The sequence below is a fragment of the Anguilla anguilla genome, chromosome 7 (assembly GCF_013347855.1).
Source record: "Anguilla anguilla isolate fAngAng1 chromosome 7, fAngAng1.pri, whole genome shotgun sequence".
NCBI lineage: Eukaryota > Metazoa > Chordata > Actinopteri > Anguilliformes > Anguillidae > Anguilla > Anguilla anguilla.
This window is the reverse complement of record NC_049207.1, coordinates 11853222-11880217: the sequence shown is the minus strand read 5'-3', so window position 1 is coordinate 11880217 and position 26996 is coordinate 11853222. Positions and strand designations below refer to the sequence as shown.

Below are 26996 nucleotides of genomic sequence, written 5' to 3'. Positions count from 1 at the left end.
TTTCTAATGCATGCAGCATCAGAAACTATAAGTCTGTTATAATCTTATAATAAGATTTTGTGTGTCTTTAGACATGCCTTTGGCTCGAAAAGCCAAGATTCCCCCCTTGGGTTTCGTTCCAAATTCAGTTTGATTTGTAGTTCGGTAGGAAACGGGTAGTGTTTTGGTTTTTGTTTTGTCATGAATATTTCAGTAGAAGGTGTGCTGCTGTTGCTGAGGTTATAGAGGGTTGTGGGCCGTGTGGAATATTTCACGGAGGGGTGGGGCGGTGGGTGGGGGGGGGGGGGGTGGGGTTCACAAAATTGAAGCTTTCCCTCTGCAGCTGCTTAAGACTCCAGAAAAGTGAAAACTTTCCTCTGTGATGGGGAAACTGAGCCCCCATCTCCAGCTCTGTCATAATCAGCCTGTTCTCTTATTGATTTGTGTTCCTCTCTCCCGACCGGACGTCAGGTTTCTCACCAGAGAAGTTATTTGGGGGAATTTAGCGAAGGCTGAGAACCTTGTGCAGTTTGACGGTCTTTAATTCCCGTGAGCCCTTGAGCAACCTTGCGGTGCAGATGAATGTTGCTGATGCCGGAGGTTTGAGATATCTCTCTCTTTCTCTCTCTCTCTCTTTCTCTCTCTCTCTCTTTCTCCAGTCACAATGAGCGGAAGGTGACCTGTAAGCACCCGGTATCAGGCCTACCCTCGCAAGACAACTGCATCTTTGTCGTCAACGAACAGTAAGTCACTTCATTCTGAGGGTCTGGGGGGTGGGGGGGGTGTGGTGGTGGGATTGGTCACAGAATGTAGATCGACTTACTGTGTGTTAGAAACACTTTTGTTTGGGACACAAATGAACCGTACCTCTTCGCAGGGTTAACCTGATGACTAATGCTATTTTTTTTCCAGGATTCAGCCATTGTTTAAACATTTAAAACAGAGTTTGACATGAAAAGCCTTCCTTTTTCCCCTTTAACGGTGAACAAAAAGTGATGGATGTACTCAACAGCCAGCAGCCTTCATCAGGAGAGTCTGGAACATTCTGTCTCTCTACTGTAGCTGTCACTCACTGGTTTTGGGTGCGTAAGGCACTGAGAGCGGCGGCTGTGTTGAATGGGGATGTCTATCTCCTGTGCTGTAGCTGCAGTCCGTAGGGTTAAGCCATTGGAGAAAAAGCAGGAGAAACACTGCCTTTTTAAATTCAGAGAAACCTTAGCAACAACCCACCATTTTATTACAAAACGCGTGACATTGGCAACAGAATTTGCAACCTTATGCCAATTAACTGCAGTACAGTGCCTACACTGCAGGGATCATTAATTCATCTTTTTTCAACAGTGTTATTAGTTAATTACTGTAATTTTATGGAATCAGTTCAGTACTGCGAATTCATTCTTTTTATTATAAGCTATGACTTTAAATTGCCCGTGCTTCGGCAATGAGATTTCTCGTCACGCCAATAAAAATTTGAATTTGAAAGAGAGAGAAATTACCTGCCAAAAAATAATTCGGTTATGCCCAATATTTGCTTCTCTCTCTGAAAATGAAAAACTTTTAGGTGAGGAGAGTGAATAATCTGCATTGGCAGAGAAATATACTGCCTGTCACCGTGTGAGGGAGAGAGAGTCCAGTGACCAAACCTCAGTGGTATTGGCACTGTTGTTATTATGAGTATTGTTTTCTAATAATTGATTTACGTGTACTGTGTGTAGTGTATGTGTGAGCGTGCATGTGTGCGTGTGTGTGTGTGTGTGTGTGTGGTATTTGCTGGCGTTCTTAGACAATAGACAAATATGTCGTGTACATTACATACCTGTCAAAGAATGTACATACAGGTATACGGTATACGGTGCATCTATACAGGTATACGGTCCATTTGGTAGTTTTCACAGTCAAATTTGCTTGCTTGTTATTATGCATTATATTGCAGTATGCTTTGGTAATGGAAATACTGCTTTTGTCACAGCAGTAAGGCTAAGAAAATTTTAATTGAATTGTGAGGAAAAAAAACGTGAGAGCAAGAACGACAGAGTGAAAAATTGAGAGAGACAGAGAGAGAGAGACTGAGATGGAGACAGGCTGAGAGAGAGAGAGATAGAGGCTGAGAGAGAGAGAGACTGAGACGGGGAGAGAGAGAGGCTGAGAGAGAGAGAGAGAGAGACTCCACACTTCACCTTTCCTGCCAGCCCGGTGTGCCCCAGTGATGAATGTCCCGTCTCTGAACGCATCCCCAAACTGTCGTGGGCGGAGCGGGAGGCTCCCGCGCTCCCCTCAGAGCTGGGGCCTGTCAGAAGCGTCCTGACGGAGGCGTCCTGACGCGGTGTCACGCCGTAATGAGCCTGTCTGACCCCCCACCGCCCCCCCCCCCCCCCCACGGCGCTCACCAGCGCCCCCCCAAACGCATTCACCCCCCCGCAGCTCCAAACGCATTCACCCCCCTCCCGACCCCCAGCAGCGCCCCTCCAAACGCATTCACCCCCCCGCAGCCACGCGTTTAGCATGCTCACCCGCTCATCGCCATAGAAACCCTTAGGTCTGTTTGGACGGCTGGGGGAATTGTAATGGAATGAGAGCTTGATAAACACCAGCATGTATTTACATTTTACACGTTTAGCAGACACTCTTATCCAGAGGGTATCGCACAGCTTTTTTCCTTTTACACAGCCAACTTTTTACTGAAGCAAGGTTCAGTACCTTCCTCAGGGGTCCAAGAGCAGTGCCCCGGCCGGCTACTGAACACTGCACTGAGCTTGTGGCGTCGGGAGGTACATGTTGCTGGAGGAGCGTTTCCTATTCATAAAAAAAAGGGGCTTTTTGGTTTTGTTGTCCATCACAAATAAGTACTTTGCATCCTTTTTGTTTGGTTACAGATTTTGAGCCCTTTGTGGACTCCTTTGCACATTTGGGGTGTGATCTGAGTCTAATAAGGACCTGGAGGAAAACTCAAATTGTGGCAAAGTGTGAAGTGTGGACCTGTTACATTAGGTTCTTGGTTCTGGTCTCTGGACCCAGTGCTTTCCTCTCCCTGCTTCAATTATCTCTGCAGTCACACTTCCTGTTAACAGTGATGCTGTGAAAAACAAGCTGAGGTCAATGAAATTCAAAGATTATATCTTTAACTCCCCGGAGTGGAGCAGTTTCACACATATTAGCGGTGCAGTGTGTTAGTCAGATTAGCCAGGCTGGTGTTGGTGCGTACAGTGTGTAGTCCTCACCTGTTGAACGTGAGCACCAAGCTGAGAAACCTGAAAGGACCGGCTGCCCCTGGCACTTCCTGCTTCTGTGAGCAGATGGAGAAAGCCTCAGACGGTCAAGTCATTCTCTCTCTCTCTCTCTCTCTCTCTCTCTCTCTCTCTCTCTCTCTCTCTCTCTCTCTCTTTCTCACGCTCTTGTTCTTGCACTCTCTATCACGCACACACACACTGACACACTCATGCATATGGATCGTTCGGGGCCTTTTGAGTTCCTGTTCTCAGCCGCTACAGAACCACATCGGTTCTATAGCGGCTGGGAACGTGGGGCTGTTTATCAGACCCACGCTTAAAAGTACAGAGGGGTCTTGGGCTCATTTAGCATCCTTTCTAATGGAAAGGGAAAGAACGCGAACGTAATTAGACCCCACATGAATCAGCGTGGGGACGGAGATAACAAAACCAAAGACGTTGATTAAGAAATAAATAAATGCGCAAATAGTTTTTTTAATGGAAAAATATGCTAAATGCACTTCTGCTCCCCCCAGCCATTAGGAGTCTGCTTTGATCCGGGTGGCTGTTTTGTCTGGAAAGCGCGGCTGCATCATGCCGCTGTAGGTGGACCTTTTGAGAGGTCCGCTCCGGTATGATTGCGTTTCAGCAGCGCTACCGTTTGGTAATTGAGTTTGGGAGAGCCGGCCCACACAGTCCTCTCTGTGCCGCTGCCCCACGTGGCCTCTGCTCGGCAAAGTCTCCCGGCAAATAATAAAGACTTTCAGCGGCAGCCTTTTGATGAAGCGCATTAACTCACCCAAATACCAAGCTTTTAAATGTGCATTTTTAATCAAAATACTGATGTCACTGTTGATTTCAGAAGCTTCCTCTTTTTAAATCTGGTATATGTAGCGTGCAGTAGACCCCCCGGCACTCATCTCCCATAATTACTGGCAGGCCAGTCGTGTGGAAGGGGGAGAGGGCTGTGTCTGTGCTCACTGCCTAATAATTAAGCCGTCAGCCTTGACAGACCTATGTAGGTGTGTAAAAAAAATATTTCACAAAACTGTGTTTAGGTATGTGTGTATGCGTGTGTGTGTGTGTGTGTGTGTGTGTGTGCGTGCGTGCGTGCATGTGTGTATATGTATATATCTTTTTTTTTTTTGAGAAATGGAAAGTGTGTAATGAAAGGAGGGGGAGTGGGTTTCTCTCTGGAAAGATGGCTGAGGATGTAGCGCATGCATGCTGCACAGAAGCAGGCCCTGTGCTTGATAATGGGGTTACCGTGCCCAAACTGCAGTCTCACTTTCCTCCCCTTTCACTGCCAGATTAATGTTCCCCTCTCACACCAGCCCTCCTCCATGCCCCAGCCCCGGTCTTTATGAGAACTACACTCCAAGGAGTCTCCTTTAATCTTCCCGGCCCTCAAGGGAAAAAAATTATGCAGCTTTATTTTGGATCCAAGAAATGTTGCTTTCTCCTTTTTCTTCTTGTTCTTTGTGTTTCGTATGAGGAAAAGGCTGTGAAATGTGAGTACAGATAGGTCTGGGTCATCATGACTGCAGAAAGTTTTATAGGAACTCTAAGAACTCTCCTTAGCGGGTTTTTTTTTTTTTTGTATTTTTTTTTGTAACATGAATCATTTTTGTGGTTTCCTGCTTGGCGTTTATTTGCTCAACAGTCTAAAAAGGATTAAGATTTCTTTCACCCATGGCTCGTCGTGCAGTGTTTTTACCGTTTTATTGCATTTCAGTTTCCTCTTAATGCATTGCTTCGTAAAGGCCCGCTGCACGTTTTAAATCCTTGTTACCGGAACGTCCTGCCCCCCACCCCAGAAAATGGCAGCCCGGGCGCGGTCGCCTCTTTGACGCAGATTGAAACAGAGGTGGATCTTTAATTAGCCGCCAGGGGCGAGCCTGTGCTGCCTGCAGGACCTCATTTACAGACCTGCGCACCGGCCCGAGTGTAAAAGCACAGCGAAACCTGAGCTTAAAACAGGTGACATGGGGGAATGGAAACCGTACAGCGGCGGGCGAATGTGCTTCTCCTTTTCCGTCCGTGTTCACATCCCCGAGCCGTTCGAAACGCCACAGAGCGAACAGTCAAATTACACAGGCCCGTAACTCTGTCAGTGCTGTTTCTCGCTTTTGTTTTTAATCTGACACGCATTCAGAATAATTTAGCAGAGCGTGCAGTCGTCTCACCCTGGCCCGTCCTCTCTCCCTGTGGGCAAGTTTCTCCACCGGGGGGAAAAACGGGCCTGAATGCGATGAGATCGCAGCCCGTCCCTTATCCAACGGGGGGCACAGACGCTGCATGTAGAATTGATGAATCCGGGAACAGATTGCCTCCCCACCAGCGCCCCTCAGTCCTGTCTCCCATCCCAGTCCAGCTCATGCTGCCCTCTAGCTTGCAGTGGGCCGGGTGGGGGGGGGGGAGGGGGGGGGTGGCTTTCATGAACCCCCTGGTGGACGTCCTGCGGGGGGAACACTGCAGACCAGACACCAACTGTCAACGAGTGTTACATGCTCTTCCAGTAAAGGGGCTGAAGCTAAGGGCGCAGTGTGGCTGTGGGAGAGCGCGGTACCCTGCCTGTCTCACACACTGTACCGCCAGGCCACACACTGCACAGACACGAGAGATGCAGTGTTACACATGAATACACTTCTGCGTTTCAGATAGGACTATACCTCGCTATGACTAAAATTTACAGAGCATATATGCATGTTATTACTATGGTTCATTTCTTTATTTTAACCTCTATTTGAATGTATAGTCGTTCATGTTTTCCCCCCCCTTTTCTGTTTTTAGCTTGAATTGTGGGAAACTGGTTCACCCTATGTTAAACAGGTAATAAATACGCTGCTAGGTTCGAATGACTGCTTTGTCATACCTATTACTAAGCTCCATTTGTTTCATAATGAATAGCACTCATTCATCTTTCTGCTTGTTCTGCTGTTTCGTCCCATTGGCTGGACTCTTAGCACTAACACAAGCACAGCGGTCCTTCTGCATCACCTGATGTTCCGCCGTGTGTGTCACACGCACGTTTTTAAACAAATTACTGAGCTCCCGTTACTAAAAAGCATCTGGTGATGGAACAGATAAGGATCAGCTCTGCGGTCTACTGTTTCAGCAGCCCACCAGACGGCCCGTCCTGCAGGGTAGGGGTGCACTGCGGGGGCCAGGCCGGGCCAATCCGTTTCGGGGCTTTTGTGCCATCCTCTGCTTCTAATTATTTTAGTGAGTCCTAAAGATTTTACTGCGCTCAAGTACCGGAGTCAGCCAGCGTAGTTTATGGAGCTGTCAGAAAACTAAACCTGAGGTGATTGGTTGGAACGAAAACCAGCGTGCGGATTGGCCCCCCGGGACCGGAGCTGTGCACCCCTGCCATAGGGGCTCATTGTATGAGTGTTACAAATGCATATGTTGTTATGTTGAAATACAAGTGCCATTCAGATGGATATAAGCACAATGTGTCACACTGTGTAATAGCGTCATACTGCAGCAATGCCAAACCATACAGTTTTGTGTGTTTTCTGTCCAGCCGAGTGATCGACCTGCTTCTCACTGAAGCTGGACTCACTGGCCTGTAATGCGCAGTGTGAATACTGTTTCCTGCTAATGGATCTTGCATGTTTTTGGTGGGAGCTCTGGAAATGCTCCTTCCTTGAAAACACAGCCTAGCCTAGGAACTGTTCATTCAGTCCATGACTGGACAGTAGAGTGTGAAGGTCTCTTTGCTTTCACTGGACATGGCTACATAGTTTAAATGGTATAAAGGTGAGATATTTAGCGGTCTGATGTTGAACACCTTAACATGAGCATTTGTCAAGAAGTTGTGGTGACCTTGTCCAAAGAGCATGACATGTGAAACATGAGGAATGTTTTTCTGGTGCTGTGTACTTAGATTGCGTTTCTTTTTGTAATAACCACAGATCATACAGGTAAGAATCCTACCGTTTTATTTCCATGCCTTGTAATCTGCAGTTCTATTGCACTGTACGGAGCCTGACATTGTTTTTAATATCTCATGTATATGTGTGTGTGTATACTTGCATCTGTTCTTTGTGTCTCTGGTTTGCCTGCTTGCCTCTGTGTGTTTTGTATGAGCAGATATCAACTACCTACCCTAAAATTGAACCCCACCCTCATGCTTTACAGTGCACTGTCCTTATACACGCACATAAACACTCTCACTCACGCACACACGCACACACACTCACACACACACACACAGAGGGCTATCTCCATATTGAGCGTAAGGATCAGGACCGTCCTCCCTACTTGCATTCCTGCAGAAGCGCACCTCCACAGTAGCTGAGTGTTCCTGCAGAAGTTCACCGCCCCCCACCAATCCCTGCCGGTCCTCACAGTGTCAGTGTGTCATCACTCCTCCCCTGCTCCCTGCTGTCAGAGCCGGCCTTCATTGCAGAGCAGCAGGGTGCTGCACTGTTCAGGGCTACTGCCTGGCCTTTTGTGAGCTCAGTAAATGCCCAACACACACACACACACACACACACACACACACACCGGACTTCGACGATCAGCGCTTTTAAATTTTTAAGCATTTTAATCATCAATGCAAATTCCTTCTTATGTAACCAAATGGTCGTTTCACGAAGGCAAGTGTTGATATTGCCTGTAATGAGTAACATGTAACTCAGTGGAGGTGATGGGAAGTGAAATGCACACTGCAGGCCTGTGGTGTGTGAGTGTGCACGTGCAGGCCCCTGAGCTGAGACAGGGGGAGGGGTGCCTCTCCGCTCAGGCTGCTTTCTCACAGCTCTCATGCAGTTTACTGATGAGGTTAGGGTTGATAAAATATTTATAACGTAAACCTGAGGTGTACTTGTCTGCTGCGGCTGGGTTGTTTTGGCGTGTTGCTCAGTACCGAAGGCACTGGTCTCATTGGACTCACAGATACTCCATAGGCCAGCTTCCTCTTTACATTTCACTTTTCCGTTATTTACAGTAATGTACCGCGTGACTCTTTTTGTGACTCCGCTTCCCCGGCACTTAAGCTGGTAGCGATGGCGTCTGTTATCTGTGAAAGCAGGCGATTTTACTCAGCAGCAGCATGCACCTGGTCGTGCTTTTCAGGGAAAGAGTAAGCATGTACAGTACTGGTGAATCACTATTCCAGTCAGTGTGCTGCAGCAGACACATTAACATAGACGGGAGATATTAATCATGTAATGTAATTCATGCAGATGTAATTCAGAGATGTTAAAAGCACAAGACACGTCTGACATTTTATGAATCATATTTGCAAGCTGGTCTGATGATTGCTCAGGCTGACTGCAGTGCGCTCACCCCGGGCAATCTGGCGAGCGCGCGCTCGTACGCCGCCCACGGAGCGCCGCGCCATCAAAGCGCTGCCGCTGGGGACCGGAGACCCTGGTGTAGCGGCCAGCATCGCTGAACCCCAACCGCTGCTCAGAGGGCCAGCCGCTCCCGCTCCCGCCCCCACTCCTGCTGCCGCCGCTGCTCCCGCCCCCGCCCCCACTCCTGCTGCCGCCGCCGCTCGGCCCCAGCCAGCAGCCCCCCACCCCCCTCTCCGCTGGGATCAAAGCGGCACTGGGGGCCCAAGAATCGTCCTGCCGCTGCGTCGGGCGGCTGGAGACGCCCCTCGCTGCCCACGCAGAGCGCCCGCGGGCGTGACGGAGCAGCCTGGCACGGCATGCCAGCCGCGTCACCGGGCACACTGGCAATGCCGGTTTCGCTCCTGCTGCTGTCAGCACCCAGCAAAGCCACATTTTCAGTATTTTACATCTGCAGCACTAGTGTGTGGAATGTACGCTTCAAAATAAAATCCATAACACTTAACAAAGAAGAAGTCAAACACATTTTTTCCCCTTTTTAAATACTAAATACTCACCACTTGGCTAAGCAGCTTCATGGGTGCTCCATTTGTAATATTTTGGCGAATGGCCAATCAGAGCCTCAAATGTTGCTGGCAGGGACTCCGGGCAGTTTAACTGGACTTGTTCCCTTTTCCTTTCACACAAATTTAGCACCCTGTACGGTTATTTGGCTGTCTGAAGTCATGCAGGAACCATTTATTTTGAATACAAGACCCTGCTTTTGCACTGTTTTTGGTTGCTCAAGGAGAGGATATCATACATGTCATCGATGTAGTTGTATCGTGACTTTTGCATCATGATGCATTGATGCATCGGTGTAAATGGACTGCATTTATATAGCGCTTTTATCCAAAGCGCTATACAATTGATGCCTCTCATTCGCCAGAGCAGTTAGGGGTTAGGTGTCTTGCTCAAGGACACTTCGACACGCCCAGGCCGGGGTTTGAACCGGCAACCCTCCGACTGCCAGACAATCGCTCTTACCTCCATGTTGCCCGGTGTTTCGGTACACCCCTACCTAAAACCAGAGCCTTTTTCCCTCCACTTCTGAGATGCTGCAGGAGGGTATCCCCCAGACAGTGTGGAGAAATCACTCTGTACGGGGGAAAGCAGCCGTCCAGATTCATTGTTGCAATAATCGGGGTGCGTTCCTTTGCAGTGACTCAGCAGTCTGGCGTGTGTAACTGCGGCGTCGGTGTGCTGCTGCCCCCCGTGCAGTGGCTCTCGCTCTCTCACAGGATGGTCGCAGGTTCTGTTTTTGCACCCTCTCCTTTGCGAGGTGGAGGTCCGTGCAGTTTTTTTTTTTGCCCGGGCTCTTTTTGTAATTTTATTTTAAACTAGGAAGGCCGTTGTTTGGCCTTGGTCCATTACCCACCATGCCTACGCACTCCCAAGGGACAGGCCAGGCATGAGAGTGGGCCATTAGCCAAATGGAGCAAGAATAGTCGAGGAAGCTTCTCACTTCGAACGAGCTGCCCTGGCCTCTTCCGCAGCTTATTATTTTTATCCTGTGCGTCTGGCGCGCACGTGCAAACGACTGTTGATTAACTTAATCCCGCCTAATGTTGCTCGCTGTGTGTGTTTGGGGAATAACGCGCTGTAGCAAGGTCAAGTTCTATTAAGCTAGGCAGTTCAATTAAAATGGTCCATTGCATTAATTGTGGACCAAAGGGGTTACTTTGTCTGACTCCCCCTTCCCGATTTTCAGGTCTTTCCTAGACTACCAGGCTACAGTTAAAAGAAAATCTACAATCTCCAATTCTGTATTTGGACCGAATTATGGGCTGTTTTTTTTTTCAGTTTCAGGTGGAAATCTTACTCCTTTCAGAGTCTTGAGCCGAGTGGAGAAGATGAAAGCATGTATGTAATTGTACTTAACTCCTGCCCATCTCGCACGGTGTGAGCGCCATGCTAATTCTGCTTGGGGGGGGTTGGGGGGGCGTTCAGATAGCATTCAAGCGCAGGTGAGCCGTAGGGGAGGCGTCCGTCTCGATCACGGTCACGCCCACAGCTTCAGTCGCGGAGAAGCATTCGTGTCACCGGCGTGAAATGTCATCATCGCAGGGTGGCCGGGCTCTGAAAGCAGGGGCGCTCGCCCGCAGAGCAGAAACAGTTTATTGATTTAAAACCTCCGATACTCCAGGAACGCTGCGGGCCAGCGATGGATTGTGCCAAGCCCAGCTGAAAATACTATGCCCTATATCCTCAGGAAGATAGATTTTTGTTTATTTTTTTTTTAAACTTATTTTTTGACTTGTTTGCTCTGGAAGGTCACGCAGACCTTCGGCTTGCTGTGGCACCACGGTGCAGTAAACGCCTGTTTGGGATTGGCTGCCTCGCGCGCTGGAAAAGAGGGCTGTGATGATCTGTTTCGTGTCTGTGCAGTGCCCTGAGCTGTGAGAGATGAGTCGGTGTGCTGCACACGGCCTGTTCTCTTCGTGTTGTCGCTGTCTTGCACGTGAATGACAGGCTCTGTGACTGCTCGCTTGTGGTGACCCCGTGATGTACATCTCTCTCCTCCCTGTGACTCTGTCTCCCAGGATGCACCTCTGTGTTCGGCGACTAATGCTCGTGCGTGTGTTGCATACCCGTCGTTTGTGTGTGTTGATGTGAACCTGCTGTCGAACCAGTCTTTGCCGTGCGTGGAGCATGCCGTTGTCTGATTGGTCACAGAGCCGGTGTGACGTGCGTGGTTGGGGGGGAGCTGGATGGTGGGGGTGGGGGGAAGGGGATGCCAAAGGAAGCAGCAGTGGCTGGGTTTAGGGAGGACACATGAGCCGCTCCTATCAGGTGACCTCAAAGCCAGTACATCCGAAGGAGGCCACTTTCTTAACTTCTGATTTTCTGCCTGTTCGCTCCAGATACCACTGTTCCCTTCAGAGCTCAGCATTGTAAAGTAGCTTAAGAATGTAGGACACCGCTAGGGGTTGAAGACTTTCAGATTGTATTCCAGGTTTCATCATTCATCATTAGGACACAAGAAGGGAACGGTATTTATTTTTTGGCCATTGCTGCTCAATAGATAAAGAACTCATCAGTTTCAAACTAGTTTCAAACAACTTTCTTGTGCTTTCAGTTGTTTTCTCTTTCACACTCTCGCTCAACCTTCAGTATGACTAGGGCATAAATTTTAATGTAGTTCAATTTGTCAGCCAAAGTTGGTGAACGATTTAAAGTGGTTAGATGTAGAGAAATATATCAGCTTGCGGTGAGTAATTGCTTTGATTCATGTGGCCCGTTCCCCCCCCCACCCCCCTGTTCCATGCAGGGTAATGTACGATGCTGAGGTGCGGTCTTATTAAAAGTGGAGTTTAGACTCGAGCAGACTGGCCCGAATGAGCGCGTCGTGCTGTACTCTGCACAGTCGGGTAGCCCGTAGAGATCTACCACCCCTCTCTGCCTCGCTCAGCAATCACTCATCAGACACACGCCTGTTTAACTAGCCCATTGGCTTAGCTTAATTGATGCCTCAATTGTGTGTGTGTGAGTGTGTGTGGGCCTTTTTTTCCCCCAAACTAATTCATCTCCTCCTCCTCCTTTTGTCCTCTTCAGGCCGGTCCCCAAAACGCCAACGCCCGCTCCAGCGAATGAGAAGAAAGAGCGACCGGTGAGCACCATGAGCGAAGCTTCCAACTACACGGGCGGGTCCGACTACGCCACCCACCCGGCCAGCCCCGCGGGCAGAGTGAGTATCTCCCCGCTGCAGGGGCTACATATCTATGGTGTATTACACCACTGCACCACCCGCCTGGCCATCCCCACTCTGCAGGGGCTACATATCTATGGTTTATTACACCACTGCACCACCCGCCTGGCCAACCCCACTCTGCAGGGGCTACATATCTATGGTTTATTACACCACTGCACCGCCCGCCTGGCCATCCCCACTCTGCAGGGGCTACATATCTATGGTGTATTACACAACTGCACCACCCGTCTGGCCATCCCCACTCTGCAGTGGCTACATATCTATGGTGTATTACATGACTACGCCCCCCCCTACTTGACCAGCTCTACAGGCAGAGTGAGTATCACCCCTCTGCACTGGCTACATATCTATGGTGTATTACATGACTACGCCCCCCCCCACTCGACCAGCTCTACAGGCAGAGTGAGTATCACCCCTCTGCAGTGGCTACATATCTATGGTGTATTACATGACTACGCCCCCCCTACTTGACCAGCTCTACAGGCAGAGTGAGTATCACCCCTCTGCAGTGGCTACATATCTATGGTGCATTTCGCATGCTAAGCAGGAGCAAGCCCATCCACCTGGGGGTTTCACATCTGTGGAGGCTTCCACTACAAGTTCTGGCAGTCTAGAAAGAAGATATTTCCTAATTTGACATTTCCCTTGTGCTGATTCATAATTCTCTTGTTTTGCTGACAGAACATAGTGAAATATGTGCCATCAGTTTGTCAAATGTCAGCCTGTTTTTTTTTTGTTTTTCAGCCTTCAAGATCTTCCAAAAAAGTTCACAATTTTGGGAAGAGATCCAATTCCATAAAGAGAAACCCCAATGCACCAGTGATCAAGAGCAACTGGCTCTACAAACAGGTAAATCTTTCTTTATTTAAGCTGCAGGCTGTCTTGTGGCCAGTAGAACTCATATTGTGCATGTCACTTACTTTTGTAATCTCTTCTAAAGCAAAGTCCTTCAGCTCTGCCACTAGTGTGAAATAAAATTAAATCAGAGAAAACACAGTTGTTCAGGTCAGTTTTTTTTTTTCTCTCTCTCTTACCGTTTCTGCTGATTGTAATCACGGACCACATAGGGGGGCAGGGGGGACAGGGTTAACATTACGGGGACCCCCTACGGGACTCGGCTGAAAACTAGATAATTAAATTCTAGGCATGTCAGGAAGATTTAAAAAATCCTTTCTCACCTACTGTGCCGCTTCTGTTGTACTTGTAGAACTGAAGCACAAAGCAAATGCAAATGCGAGCTGTTTTTTTCTGCCCGCCTTTGTGTCGCGTAGCTTTTAAACTTTACACAATGCAGAGCTCATGTCCTTGCACCCGTCTGAGTTCCCGTCTAAAAAAAAGAGCCCTCAAACAAAGCAGGCGGAGGGCTGCCTGAATGGGCCTCTTTTCAGTGCCTGCACCAACGCTCCGCTCTCTCTAAGTCCACACGCGGGCCTGCGAGAGAGAGGCCTTTCATGGCGATCCCCTGGCGTCGGGGGGCGCTCTGGAGTGGGCCCGCGGCCGCCCGCACTCAGCAGGCGGGGTGGGGGGGGGGGATACCTCCCTAATTTGAGTTTAATTGCGGCCGTGGTAATGGGCTCACGGGGGTCCCATTCCCCTGCTGCCCACAGCGCAGCCCTTTGCTAACTAATGCAGTGTGATGACATCCGCGGGGAGGAGCCGTTCTTGGGGGCTGGAAGCGATGTCCTGTGGCTCTGAAGAGAGGCAGTGTTGCCTTTCTGTTCCATCGAGGTTAGCGTGGGCGTTTCTGCAGACCAGCGTTCATGAGGGCAGACCTTTCATCTTCAACTTCTCTTTCATGGCAAGTTTTAATCCCTCTGCCTAAATGCAGAACTCCAGAGTGGAGTACAGGCTGTTTCTGCCGTGCCTTGTGTCCATGCTTGCTTGTATTAAGGTATGCAGACAGCTCATTGGAGTCCTGCCACCTAATTAAATAAATGCTCAATCATTGGCTTGACCGGCAGTTAGACGGTGGGAACAGCGAGACTCGTACTAATTTCAGTGACAGGGAAAGTATTTACTAAACGGCAACTCAGGGATATTACCGCGAACACGGACACCGTCAGGTCCAGTGCTGCATACGCTGTGGCGAACGCTCCTCCTTGACGAGGTCACGCGTGTGCATCTGTACATCATGGCCCCCTGTACCTAACTGTACATATGGTACTTTAAAGAGAGACGTTTCCAGCACCCGTCAGCCAGGCCTGATTGGTGGATTTCTCGCAGACTCCAGCCGCCTGCAGCACAAAGCCGCATGCGGTTCGCTGTGTCTGCGATCGCGGCTGACGTACCCGTCCCCGAACACCAGGCCCCTTCCTGAACGGGGTCTCTCGCCAAACGCAAAACCGGGATCGCGAGCGAGGCTCAAGATGAACGGACGGCCCGTCTGTGACCTCTCCCTCGCCGTTTGTTTATTTTCATTATTTATTTTTCTGCTTTGACAATCCCCTTATGAAAGCCGCATCGATTGATGACGGGGAAACGTTCGAAAGGGCAGCTCGTGTGCACTTTTCTCTTCAGCCCCACCGATCAAGGCTGTCTCTCAAAGGAAGAGATTGCGTTCAGTCGCATGGCTTTTTCCTGCATCCGGTGGGAGTGTATTATTTTCTTTATGCCTTCAAATCTTTCTGTCCCCAAGATACGGAACGTGGAGTGGAGTGGAGCGCGTGTGTGGGGGGGTGGGGGGGGGGGTTGCGGTGAACATGAAAAGAACGTCAAAAGTCAGGCGAATGACAGCAACTGATGTAAACCAAAGGCCGGATAATACCGTAATCCCCCGGGGAAAACGCAGCCAGGCACAGTGAAATGGCTTTGTTTCCGAGCCGCTGGGAGCTAAAGATGGCCGGTGTGTTAGAGCCGGAATGGAGGTTGCTGTGATTGGCACGGCTGCCGGTAGAGCCTGTGTGAGCAGTGTGAATCCCTGCAGACCGAGTGACCCTGGCTCTCTTAACCCCCCCCCCCCCCTCCCTCCCTGTCTCCCGCAGGACAGCACGGGCATGAAGCTGTGGAAGAAGCGCTGGTTCGTGCTCTGCGACATGTGCCTGTTCTACTACAGAGGTGAGCTCAGCCGCCGGACCGGCCTCCACCTCCGCCTCCGCCTTCACACGGAGAGACCAGACATCGCGCGTGGGCGCTAGCACAGGACACACGGGCTTACACGTGCACAGTAATCTTCTGAAGTACTTTAGCTCTGCAGACGCCAGTAACGTCTGTTTTCCCCGGTCTAGAAACTAAATTTGTCTTTCACATGATGAAAACATTTTGGTTAGATAGTGTATAGCATTGTTGAAAATTCGGAGGGCTCTTTGAGAGTGCGCTCAAATTGTACCAGGATCTGAAGAATATTTGAAAGTCTAAATTTTGACCCAGGTCTGATGCGCGCAGACAGCGATTTTGTTTTCGAGCTGTTTGGAGATAAAGCAGGCTCATTTCCAGAGTTAGCAGACTGTTTTAACATACAGGCAAATGCACTGCGGTTCACAACCATCCTAATTACGTGCGAGTCCTTTTCTTTTGCACTCCCTTTTTCAAAATTTGAGAGGAAATTAAAAGCGTGGGTTTGGTGACGGTGGCGTATAAAACTGGAGACCCAAGTTTAGACAAGCATTAAGAGCGCATTGGTAATGTACAATCTCTCTGCTTAGCCCTTTCCTTTTTTAACGAAAGGTGCAAGTGCCCCATTAGCGCTCGGGCTGTTTCCTTTTTTGCTCTTGGCTGCGAGATTAGTAACATCCATTAGCGCCCGTACTGCGCATCCCCCGGTGTTCAGACCAACACTGAGTCTCCACGGCCAGAGTCCAGCACAAGCGTATTTAAGCTGCACTCCTGCTGAAGTGGCCAGCCTGCGTGTATAAGCGGGAGAGGAGGACAGGAAGCTCACTTTGAAGTGTCAATTACGGGCTCCCTGTAGTGCCTCTGTGTTAGCACGTTAGCACGTAGCCACTTGGCAGCTTGAAGGGGCAGGTGTTTTGGACTGTGCAGGAGTTACAGAAAGAAACCTGGAAAGCAGTCCACTCGGTGCTTGGTTGGTGACATGGTTAGCAGCCTGCCTACATGACCTGCAACTGTCAGCAAGGCATACAGTTTTCCTTTGTTGCAGCAAGGATGTACACACTATTGAGAAAAAAGATGCCCTCCTTTCTGACTGGTGATGACATCATGAGTTGCATTTAATGAAACTAGTAAGTTGTAGAACACTAGATGCAATCCCAGCTGCCCTGATGGGAGCCTTAAGATACCTGAATCCAGTAAATACTATTGCTTTTGGAACTTCCTGTATTAACAGAACATGTGACTCTTTTCTCTTCATGTGGCCTTGGATTTTGTGTGCTTAAAACTCTGTAGTTTTGAATGATCATAAGATAATATGAACTAATGGATGGCATTTTGACCACATCGGTTGAGATCAAAGCAGACTTATGAGGCTAAGCACGGCAGAGCCGCTCTGAGCTCTTTTCGTAAAATTAATCTTTATTATAATGGCCGCGGTTACTTTTGTTGACTGCGGAGGCAGGATATTGGAGAATTATGTGGTCTTTATTATTTTCCAAATAAATCAAACTTTTGAAATACCCCTGGAATTAAATGAATAACGATATAAAAGATAAGCCCTCTTCCTTCAAATTTAATTTCACACTTTAATGACGGCGATAACTGGATGGTCAGTCAGTGGTGCGGAGATCCCTTCGCCTTACAATTCCTTCGCTTTTATTCGGCGCGCGTGGATTAGCCTCGCTAGCGCACATTAGCATTCCTGTTTCTCAGCGGCGGGAAAGAGCCGTTCTTCTGGCTGCATTATTGCCGAACGCACGGATCTTGTTTGCCTGCACGGTTTTTTACAAGAGGCTGTGAAACACTGGGTGGGCTATGCAAACGGTTACACGCATTTCAATAAAGCTTTGAATGAATCTTTTATTAGCTCATTGATCAGTATTCTGAAAAAGAATGAAAAATTAATTTATTACGTGACATTAATTGATTGTGCATTCTATGGATATTTAATGTTTTGACTGAGCCAAAAATTATTCTTGGAAGCTGAATCCTTCATTATTTAACGCCGACCGCATCAGAATTTTAATGGGCACGCTTTTCGTCACAAAGCCCGGGGTATTCTTACATGCAGCGTGCTCCGTAGTGCACTTCTAGGGATGGACTGGATTGGAGCACCCTGTCCTGTGTCTGTTCAGCGGCTGTAGAATATGGCTTCCCCCCCCCCCCCCCCCCCCCCCCTCCAGTTTCAGAAGGAGTTGCTCTGCATTACTTATGAGCCTGGCCTGCGGCCATGTGAAGGGTAACCTTCAGGGGCTCATTTTTCCTGTTATCCATTTTCACTGTTTAATATTTTACTTTACGCCATTCCAGTCATTTTCTCAGGTGTAGAACATTGCGCTCCGCTCTCGAGTGACAGGCCTGTGATCTTCCGGCTACCTGCCCAGGTCCGTGATCACGTCCACGTTCCCGGTCCTTCGCGCCTCTGTAGAACCGGGATATTGCACGTGTGGCTGCCCATTTAATTGGACCTTCCCATAGACTCATGCTCACAATCACTCTAAAAGCACAAAAAATCTGATCTTTTTCCTTATTTGAAGACAGTAATCACTGTTGGACTGAAGGCTGTTGAACTACCATAAGCCGTAGGTAGCTGTAGTCTACTCTGCATCTACTTGGGTTTAAGTTTTTCCATTTCCATAAAGGGTGCAGTTATATCGGATATGTCTGCAATCAGACCACCAGCAGACATGTTGGACTCCAGGGAAGAGCGTGTTCAGTGAAGATGTTCTGAAAGGCGGGGAGAGACATGTTTAGGAGGTGCTGATGACTAAGCGCCTCTCTCTCTCTCTCTCCCTCTCTCTCTCTAGCTCTTTCCCCTTCTCCCTTTCCCTCCCTCCGCCCCTCCTTCTCTCCTTTCAATCAGCAGGTCATATTAAATATTGATGTAGCTGTTTAGAGCCCCGGAGATGTAACAGGTTATTAATGAGCAGGATGGGGACGATGCTAAGCCTCCGTTTGGGCCGAGCGTCTGCGGAGCCCGATAGCCCTTATCGCCCGGGCAGCTGTTGCTAGCGCAGAGCCAGATAAGGGCGCCGGAGCCTTTGTTATTGGGCACGGCGTGCTCCTGTCGCCTTTTCTATCTCCGACAACGCAACAAGGTGGCGGAACAAAAGAGGAGCGTGACCAGACAGGGACGGGGGGAGGGGGGACGGGGGGGTCTCACCGAATACACGCTGCCCTCCGTAGCTGTGGTTACGCACCCCACGCTCACACCCGCGCCCCCCCCCCCCTCACCCCCCTCCCCCACAGGGCTTGGTTTCCCTGTCTTCCTCCTCCTGGGCTGTTTTTTCCCCCCCTTCAGCAGAGTCTTCCTCGGTCTGGCTTCGAGTTAGGGTACGCGCTCACTCTGAAGCCGGGAATAAATTGTGAATAAATCCTGGTCGACTGAGCGATGAAACGCCCTGCTCAGCCCGGATATCAGGACGGCAGCCGGTAACCCTGCCACCTGAGGTAGCAGGTAGCAGTTCAGCATCTCCAGCGAACGTGGGCTGCAGTGATATCATGAGCGTGGGGGACCTCAGACTTACGGCTTAAGCCTATGATCCCCAGGATACCGTCACAAATGGGGTACGCCAGCCTGTTTTTATTTGGTTTGAATTATATTCCCACAGCGCGATAAATAATTTAGCGTTGTGATTAAGTCGTCCTGAAGGTTGTAAGATGGAGAGCTGGCAGTTGCAGCCCAGAGGAAGTGAACACTGCCAATGCATCTCGGGTCCTGCCTGGGTGGATTTTCGGAGGGGGGGAGGGGGGGTGGTGGTGTTTTCGGATTTGTGCAAACAGATGGCTTGTATCAAATCTGGAGATTAAAACATTTTCTGTGCAAATCTTTGAACAAGGCTAAGCCGTCATGCTGAACAGAGCAGTTGGAGTCTGTCTGTTTCAGCCTGTTTCCTGTTTGTTAGATGAGTGAAGTCACACTTCGCTTTAGCTTGATGTGTATGGAAGGCTTGTGTATTTACAGGTGCCTTGCCTGACCCATGAAGGTGATCCGTTTCTTACATGCAAAATATCACATTACTTCCCCTACCTTTGACTTCCCTGCTTTAGGTAGCGTTTGGAATGGGGCAAAGGAAATTCTGTACAGCCCACAGTCTCCTTTTAGTTTTAATTACACGTTTTCCATCCATTTGTTTGCCATATGTAATCATGTTCTGTGTCATACTGGTGTAGTGTTGTACAGTTCTGCTAGAACAAGGGTGACATTTGCACTCCAAAAATGTTGATGTTGCTTCCAGAAATTATGAACTGCTGCTACAATCCAGAAAATCACTGACAAAAGGCTGCAAAAAATGTTTAGCAAATACCCTTATGCAAGTTTCTTCCTTAACTTAAATATATGACATATTATTCATTCATACCTTTGGGTATTCTAAAGTAGCTCAGGATTAGTACCTTGCCCAAGGGCACAACAGCAGTGCCCCAACATTGAATTTGGACCTGCAGGCTCCTAGCAACCAGTCCCTCCATTTTGCTGCCTCTGGTCCAGATCTGTAGAGTTTATTTGGTTATAGTTAGTAACTGTGACATAGTTACATTTTCTCTCTCGCCTTCTTTTGCTAATGTTCGGGGATTCTATGGCATGACGAGGAAGGCGTCGTCTCCGTCTCCTCCCCATCTGTGCAGCCCACGCGGTGTGGAAGTGTTCAGAAATCACGGCTGTCGTTTCGCGTTTCGATTTCCCCGACGAGCGCTCTGTCTGGCTGCCGCACGCAGCCCAGCACGAGGGCGGCGAAATTTGGTTTTTCACGGGAGGGTGCGAGAGCCTCGCCCGTCAGAGTCCCCTCTGCCGCGCTCAGATAAATTCCGTCTGAAATCATTTCCACCGCGGGAGGAAGCGAAAAGCGGGACTTCACACGGCCGTCGCCGCTCGGGCCCGGGTGAAGATAAACAGCGGTTTTCCCTCCTAATGTCCGCCATTTTAAAATGCAAATATCCCCCCCCTCCACAGACGAAAAAGAAGAAGGGATCCTTGGAAGCATCCTCCTGCCAAGCTTCCATATATCCATGCTTTCTGTGGACGACCACATCAACAGAAAATACGCCTTCAAGGTCTGTGAATCATCCCTTTTTCATTGCTGTTTGAATTTGCATGATTTTCTGTCGGTTAATATTGTTTGAATGTCCAGAGTAAAAAATTGAAATTAAAAAAAGCAGTGAGCGAAGGCACAGCAAAGATGTTGAAAGAAATAAGACCCTTGATGTGAAGGTAGGGAGTATTTGGTTGGCAAAGGCTTAGGGGGGTGAATGTTGGTAAATTGGTCTGGGCCTCTGCAGAGGGGAGGTCACAGGGCCGGCAGCACTTGAATTTATGGTGTTGTACATCGACTCTGTTGAGCACAGAGTTAGAAACCCTGAAAAAGTAGTAGCTGACCCCCACCACCCCCCACCCCCCAAACCCATGCACTGCACTCTGCCAAGCCCCATGATGTAGTGACGCCCTGCAGTCTGCGGAAGGTCACTCCAGCCACCACCACCCCCCCACCCCCGGGGCGACTGCGGCTGGCTTGGGGCCTGTGTGGGAGACTTGGAGCCACTCTTATGGTTCAGAGTTATAACCCTAGTAAAAGAGCTCATATTTCTGAAAAGAGGAAGACCGCTCGTATAAGTTCGCTTGGAGCCGGTCCCACACAAGCAGTGTGCTGTTGGGCTGGGCTTGCCTCACTGCGTTGGGCTTATGTGAGAAGAGGTGTGTGTCGTGCCTTGTGCCCGTGTTTGTCTTTTTGCACAGGCTGTGGGAATTTGACAATGAGACGAGGATCTGTTCTGAGTTTGTTTTTCACAGGCTGGGATAAACTGGACGCTGTTTATACTCATTCAATGTTCCATTCGCTCTCTCTCTCTCTCTCTCTTTCTCTCTCTCTCTCTCTCTCTCTCTCTCTTGCTCAATGCCCTGTTTATCTTGCCTGAGGCTGATGGAGGGAGGGCAGTTAGCATGTTAACTGGGATCATCGTCATAGCAGTTTGGTAAGTCATGCCACATTGTTAGCATTCATCCCTTTCTGTTGCATAATGCTATGATGCACACATGTCTGGAAAAGGCTGTGTTTACAGCTCATTAAAAGGGTCCTGCATGACACCGGGAAACACAGTGTGTGACAGAAGGGCACAGATGGTGACATCACAGGCCTGTGTTCTGCGCTTTCTGGGAAATAGCCTGGAATCAGAACTGACACCCAATTAGCCTGCTCGTCACTGACAGCAATCCTGAATAGGGCCTCGCACGGAAAGCAGTGTGCTTTGCCACATCCTCCATGTCGCCATTGGAAAATGCATTCAGCCACATTAAACCAATTTATTAGACTGGAGAGTCTGGATCTGAGGCATATTTATCTCACATAACCTAACCCTATTCTCTCTCTCTCTCTCTTTCTCTCTCTCTTTCTCTCTTTCTCTTTCAGGTTTCCACAGCTGTGAACCCTGTCCTCTCTTAACCAGGCGACACATCCAAATATGCGGACGTACTACTTCTGCACGGACACGGCCAAAGAAATGGAGTCCTGGATGAAGGTGATGACGGACGCAGCCCTGGTGCACACGGAGCCAGTCAAGAGGTGGGTGTGCGGACTCCGCCGCTGTTTGTCGTTCGTTCACATTGTGTTCACAGCCCTCCCTCGTGGTCTCTCAGTAAGAAAGAAACCAACGGCCTCGGGTTTGACTTTTTTTTTTTTTGGCTCGCGTTTCTGCTTGGGTTAGTTTGGGATACCTTGTGGACCGCAGCGTTTATTAGCCTCTCCTCCGGAGCAGAAGAAGGAGCTTATCGGTTGCGTAACCGCGGTGATTGTCCACCTGAGTAACTGGGAATTAAGCCGTCCGCACTCCGTTCCCGCGTTCACCGCCCCGCTCCCATTAACGCTTCACTTACGTCCACGAGCGAGGCGGGGACACAAATGGGGGAAGCTAATTAAAGAAAACTAATTAATTGCAGAAAGCAAACGCAGGCACAGCTTTACTGGGGCTGGGCTTTCTCGGTGGTTTTTGCTTGCGGAATCCTGATGTACATGTTCTGGGAGTTTTTTTGGGTTGTTTTTTTTTTCTTCACATGGAAAACATTGTCGATGCTCATGCACCACAGTGGTTTACCTCGCAGCTAAAAATATTGCATTGGGCGACCGGGCTGCGTAAACGCTCAGAAACACGCGATGAGGTCATGGCACACGCAGTTTTACGAGCGCCAGTATGGCTTTTATTGGCCTGGGGGAGGTACGGAAGGCCGCCAGGCGGGTTAAAAGAACCCGCGTTCGACGGCCTGCGCCCTGAAACTGGAGAAGTGTTCCGCTCGCCCCCCCCCCCCCCGCTGCAGCGGGGAGGAAATCCCCAGCCTGGGGAGCGGGGGACGGATGAGGGGCGAGCCTGACAATGCCAGAGCAGACCTGGCTGCCACGGTAACACACCTGCAGAGCGAGGACACGCGCTCAGACACCCGCAGAGAAAGAGGCCCTCCAGCGGGACGCTCCGTCTGCCCCGTCTGCAGACAGACACTTATTGGAAATCTCTAATTTCCACTTTCTAGTCCCTCCAAGGCACGCGGGGTGCATCGGTTGCCCCCCCCCCCCTTTTGTAGGATAATCACATTTCATTAGATTCTTCTGTTACTTCATCTCATGTCTGAGATGAAAGGGGGGGTGGGGGGGGGGTAGCGTAGCGATTTTCACCAGTTTCAGTTTGAGCAGTTGGGGGAGAGGAGCCTTCCTCTCCGTGTAACAGGAGAATGATGAGTTTTCCTTATTCCTTACGCAGCCGCTTTTTTTCGAGCGTTCCCCGTACGCAGCATTACAGGCGCTTCGATCCCCACACTGCCGGCTGGACAGCTTAATTAGCGCTGGTGATCTGCATGGGTCTCAGACCCGCCGGAGATTCACACTCCTCCTCTCTGCAGCCGCCCTTCATCCAGCGCGACTCGCAGCGCTCTCAGGAAAAAAAGAAATGTGCTACATTATATTGCAATTATGTGGGCCTTTTGGAAAATGTGATGAATATATTTCTGGAGTGTAATATATTGTGAACATAGACACACTCTACAGTTAAATGCTAAAAATATTGAGACAGTGAGACAATATTTGTTTTTTAGATCTGTCCTCCAGCACAGATAAATGGTTTGAGATATGAGGTTAAAGTGCTGACTGTCAGCTTTAATTTGAGGGTATTTACATCTATATATAGATCTGTTTAGGAATTACAGCTCTTTTATACATAGTCCCCCCTGCAAAGTACTTCAAGAGCCTGACACCAGTGTGCCACACCCGGGAACTGAACTCACAAGCTTATAGTTACAGTCCAGTTGTGTGTTCATCTCCCAAAGAACACAGTGCTCCTGCAGCGCTGTACGGCTGTGTCCCCCTCGTTTTGGCAATACTTTCCCCGACTCTCTGATCTGATGGCATGCACCAGTGGTGCAGAAAATCTCATTCAACTGTCATTCAAGCCTTTAATTCTCTCTCTCTCTCTCTCTCTCTCTCTCACGCTCTCTCTCTCTCTGTCTGTTTCTCTCTCTCTCTCTCTCTGTCTGTTTCTCTCTCTCTCTCTCTCTCTCTCTCTCTCTTTCACGCTCTCTCTCTCTCTGTCTGTTTCTCTCTCTCTCTCTCACTCTCTCTCTCCCTCTCTCTCTCTCTCTCTCTCTCTCTCAGGATGGAGAGGCTGAAGGTGGAGCACCGCGTCCCGCAGGAGGTGAACAACGTGCTGAACCACCGGGTCCTGACCCGGCCCGAGGTCCAGAACAACGAGCGCAACCGCGAGGCGGCCCCGCCGCTGCCGCCCGAGGAGCGCAAGCAGAAGGACGCCGAGAAGTACGGCTTCCAGAAGGACGGCGTGGAGCGGCCGCTCACCAAGATCAACAGCGTCAAGCTGCAGCCGGCCCAGGCCGCCGCCATCGCCGCCGCCGTCAGCTCGTCACGGCAACTGGCCAACAGCGCCGGCCCCGCCTCCGCCGCCGCCGCGCAGCCCGCCCTCTACAAGCCCCCCCCTCAGGTGAATGGGTCCGGGGACCGCACCCCGGGGGAGGCGCCGAACGCCCTGCCCCCCAGGCCCCCCTCCCAGGCTCCGCCCCTCGTCCAGCCCCAGGAGCCCGAGAGGACTCTGCAGAGGACCAACTCCATGCAGCAGCTGGAGCAGTGGGTCCGGATCCAGAGGGGGCGTGGCCAGGAAGACGAGACACGGAGGTGAGGGGGGGGGAGTGGGGGGAGTGCTGGTCTGCAGCACTGCCGGCGTACGTGTGCTATATCCCTTAGCAGCTGTGTGCTTCTGTAGGGGCAGCTGCAAGCTCACGCCCTGAGCACACACAAGTTCTGAGGAGCATTTAAGTTCTCAGACAAACTCTGGACGATGCAGTAAAGAAACAACACAATAAAAAACAAATTAAAATAAGAAGAAAAATAAACGATTTATCCCTCCTGCAGGGACCGTGGCCTCATTCCTGCAGGCAACCCAAGCAGGTTTATCGTCAAAAACCTGTCTGTCTTTTGATATTTTTTTCTGGTTGCTTTAGTCCGGCAGAATGTGGTTTTCTCTCTCAGCGTCTCTGTTCGCTCGCATGAATAAGTAATACGCCACGGCCCTTAATGAAGGAGAGAGCTCTCATCCCAGAGACGGGGAACAGAGAGCCCGTATGTGATGCTGTTAGCCACTGCTGGAGGTCCAGAGACAGCCTGCTGTTTCAGACGGGAGAGCCCTTCAGTGAGGCGCTCAGAACAAGCCTACCGGCTGCCCGCCTCGTCCGTTTACTGAACCTTGACCCTGCTGGTTGTTTGTGTTCGTCTGCACAATCAAATGGTTTCTAAAATAATGTACGCGTCGGCCTTTTCTATTTTCTGCCGAGTAAATTGTATTCATGTCCCAACATCAGTCTCCTGCCAGTCAGGCATTGCAGAGTATGGTTCTTAAAATTAGCATAGGACAAACCACAGTCACTGAAGCCGCTGGCCTGCAGCTCACCAAAGGCTCACACAAAGAGTCCAGTCAGAGAGACTGCAGTATGTACTATAGTTTTCTGTGACCTCTATTTGCGTTTATGTCGGCGACTGTGACTGATGTCTGGGAGTTAGAGTAAGGAGCGCTCAGACAGAGAGTGGCTGGGTCCCTGGCTGGCAGACTGGAAGGTAGGCAACCCCAGGGTTATTAGTTTAGCCACGGACAAGACAGCGCTCTTCCACAGCCCAAATCGGCCATTTATTCGCCGTTGTATCCATTAAGGTGGGGTTTATTGAGGGCGGTTCGAGCTGGCAGGCCGCTGCTCTATTATTGCCCTTGTTTTTTCCTCCAGACGAAATCAGTTCCAATCTCGCTCCGGCGAGGCCCGCGTGTCATTACCGCGCGCGGCCGCCATGTCTGCGCTCTCCCCGCCCGTGTAATTTAAGCCCCGACGCAGCCAATCGAGAACGGCTCCGGGGGGAGATAAGGCTCTCCGCCAGCGCGCTGGGGAAATGAAAAGATTTTTTAGGGAGCGGGGAGGGCAAGGGGGGGGGGGGGACAGACCGGAACATCGGTCAGAGCGCGTGTGTCACTTTGCATCTGATACAGTCGAGTTAATGTCACCCCAAATGGTTTCCTCAGACTGGAGGCGCTGTTTCTGGTCCGCGGCCGACGCGGCTTTTATATTTATGCGTGGGGCGAGTCGAGGCACCGTCAGGCCCGTGTGCGTCCGCCTCCGCTGCCTGCCTGTCATTGTGGGAATGAGGGGCTTAATGAGAGGTGCATGGGTTTTTGTTTTTTGCTCTTTTCTCATTTGCTGTAAAGGTAATTTGGTTCCTTTTTCACCTCTTTGGTTAGCTGTGATAAATGTCATATGTACTGCATCCTGTTGGAGCGCTTATTTTTGGAGCATGTCGTATGCACTGTACCTTCGGAAAGGTCCACAGTAATCTGTGTGTATTTCATGCGAGCCGTGCCATTATAGCGCTACGGGAAGGACCGCTTCATCACTGTGTCCTCTGTGCCTCTGCTCTGTGGAATTGCTTTGCCATCCTCGCCCCCCGTATTGATTTTGGGTGGCGGTAATACCCTGTGAGGACGCGTGCCACGTCTTTAAATAAAGCGACGGCTTTATTGTGCTGCAGGGCTCCAGACTAAACTTTTTACATTGGTGCCACCGGTGCCAGTGACTTTCTCAGGTACAGGCGCCAGCACAAAATGAGGTCGTACCCACAATTTTGCCACGGCTCCTCATGCGAGGGTATATTAACCTATAGCGTGCTGTGTGCTCTGTCTAGTCCAGATTTTTGCACAGAGAATGTTGTCTCTGTGCGTCACTACAAAAGACGTTGCGGGAGGGAGAGCAGATTCACTCACACACCCAGAAACAACCGGAAGGTTCCCTGTATCGCCTCCCTCAGTTTGAGGGGGTTGTGGGGGTGGTCAGCTTCTCCTGTCAGTCAAACTTTGGGTCGGGCGCAGGAGTAGCCGGCTTTGATCCCGGTGGAGTCGCCGTTTCTCTCAGCAGTCCCGTCTCAGCCTGGGAAGGAGCTTCGCAAACGTGGGCGATACTGGCAGCCGACAAATTATTCAAATTAGCAGCGCCTAATGGCTCCCTCCGCCACAGGATCCAGCAAGGTCATTCTAAAAATACCCCGGGTCCCGCAGCGAAAATGGGTCCTTTCCAGCCCCGTGCTCCAGGAAGCCGATAACCGGCGCGGAGTCTTTACGAGGAGAGAAAAGGCCTTTTATTCTCACAGCCCTCAGGACAAAACTACTGTATCACAGCAGCCAAAGCCA

At 50.1% G+C, this 26996-nt stretch overlaps 1 protein-coding gene across 1 annotated transcript in view; it reads left to right on the top strand.

Moving 5' to 3' along the window:
• plekha5 (pleckstrin homology domain containing, family A member 5) overlaps positions 1 to 26996 on the top strand; it is a 189158-nt gene that overhangs the window by 126611 nt on the left and 35551 nt on the right. Inside the window, 9 exon segments of the mRNA XM_035425822.1 lie at positions 639 to 722; positions 5979 to 6017; positions 7106 to 7114; positions 12086 to 12218; positions 12987 to 13091; positions 15224 to 15296; positions 20242 to 20342; positions 21729 to 21844; positions 23918 to 24448. Of these exon segments, the coding sequence (XP_035281713.1) occupies positions 639 to 722; positions 5979 to 6017; positions 7106 to 7114; positions 12086 to 12218; positions 12987 to 13091; positions 15224 to 15296; positions 20242 to 20342; positions 21729 to 21844; positions 23918 to 24448 (1191 nt within the window).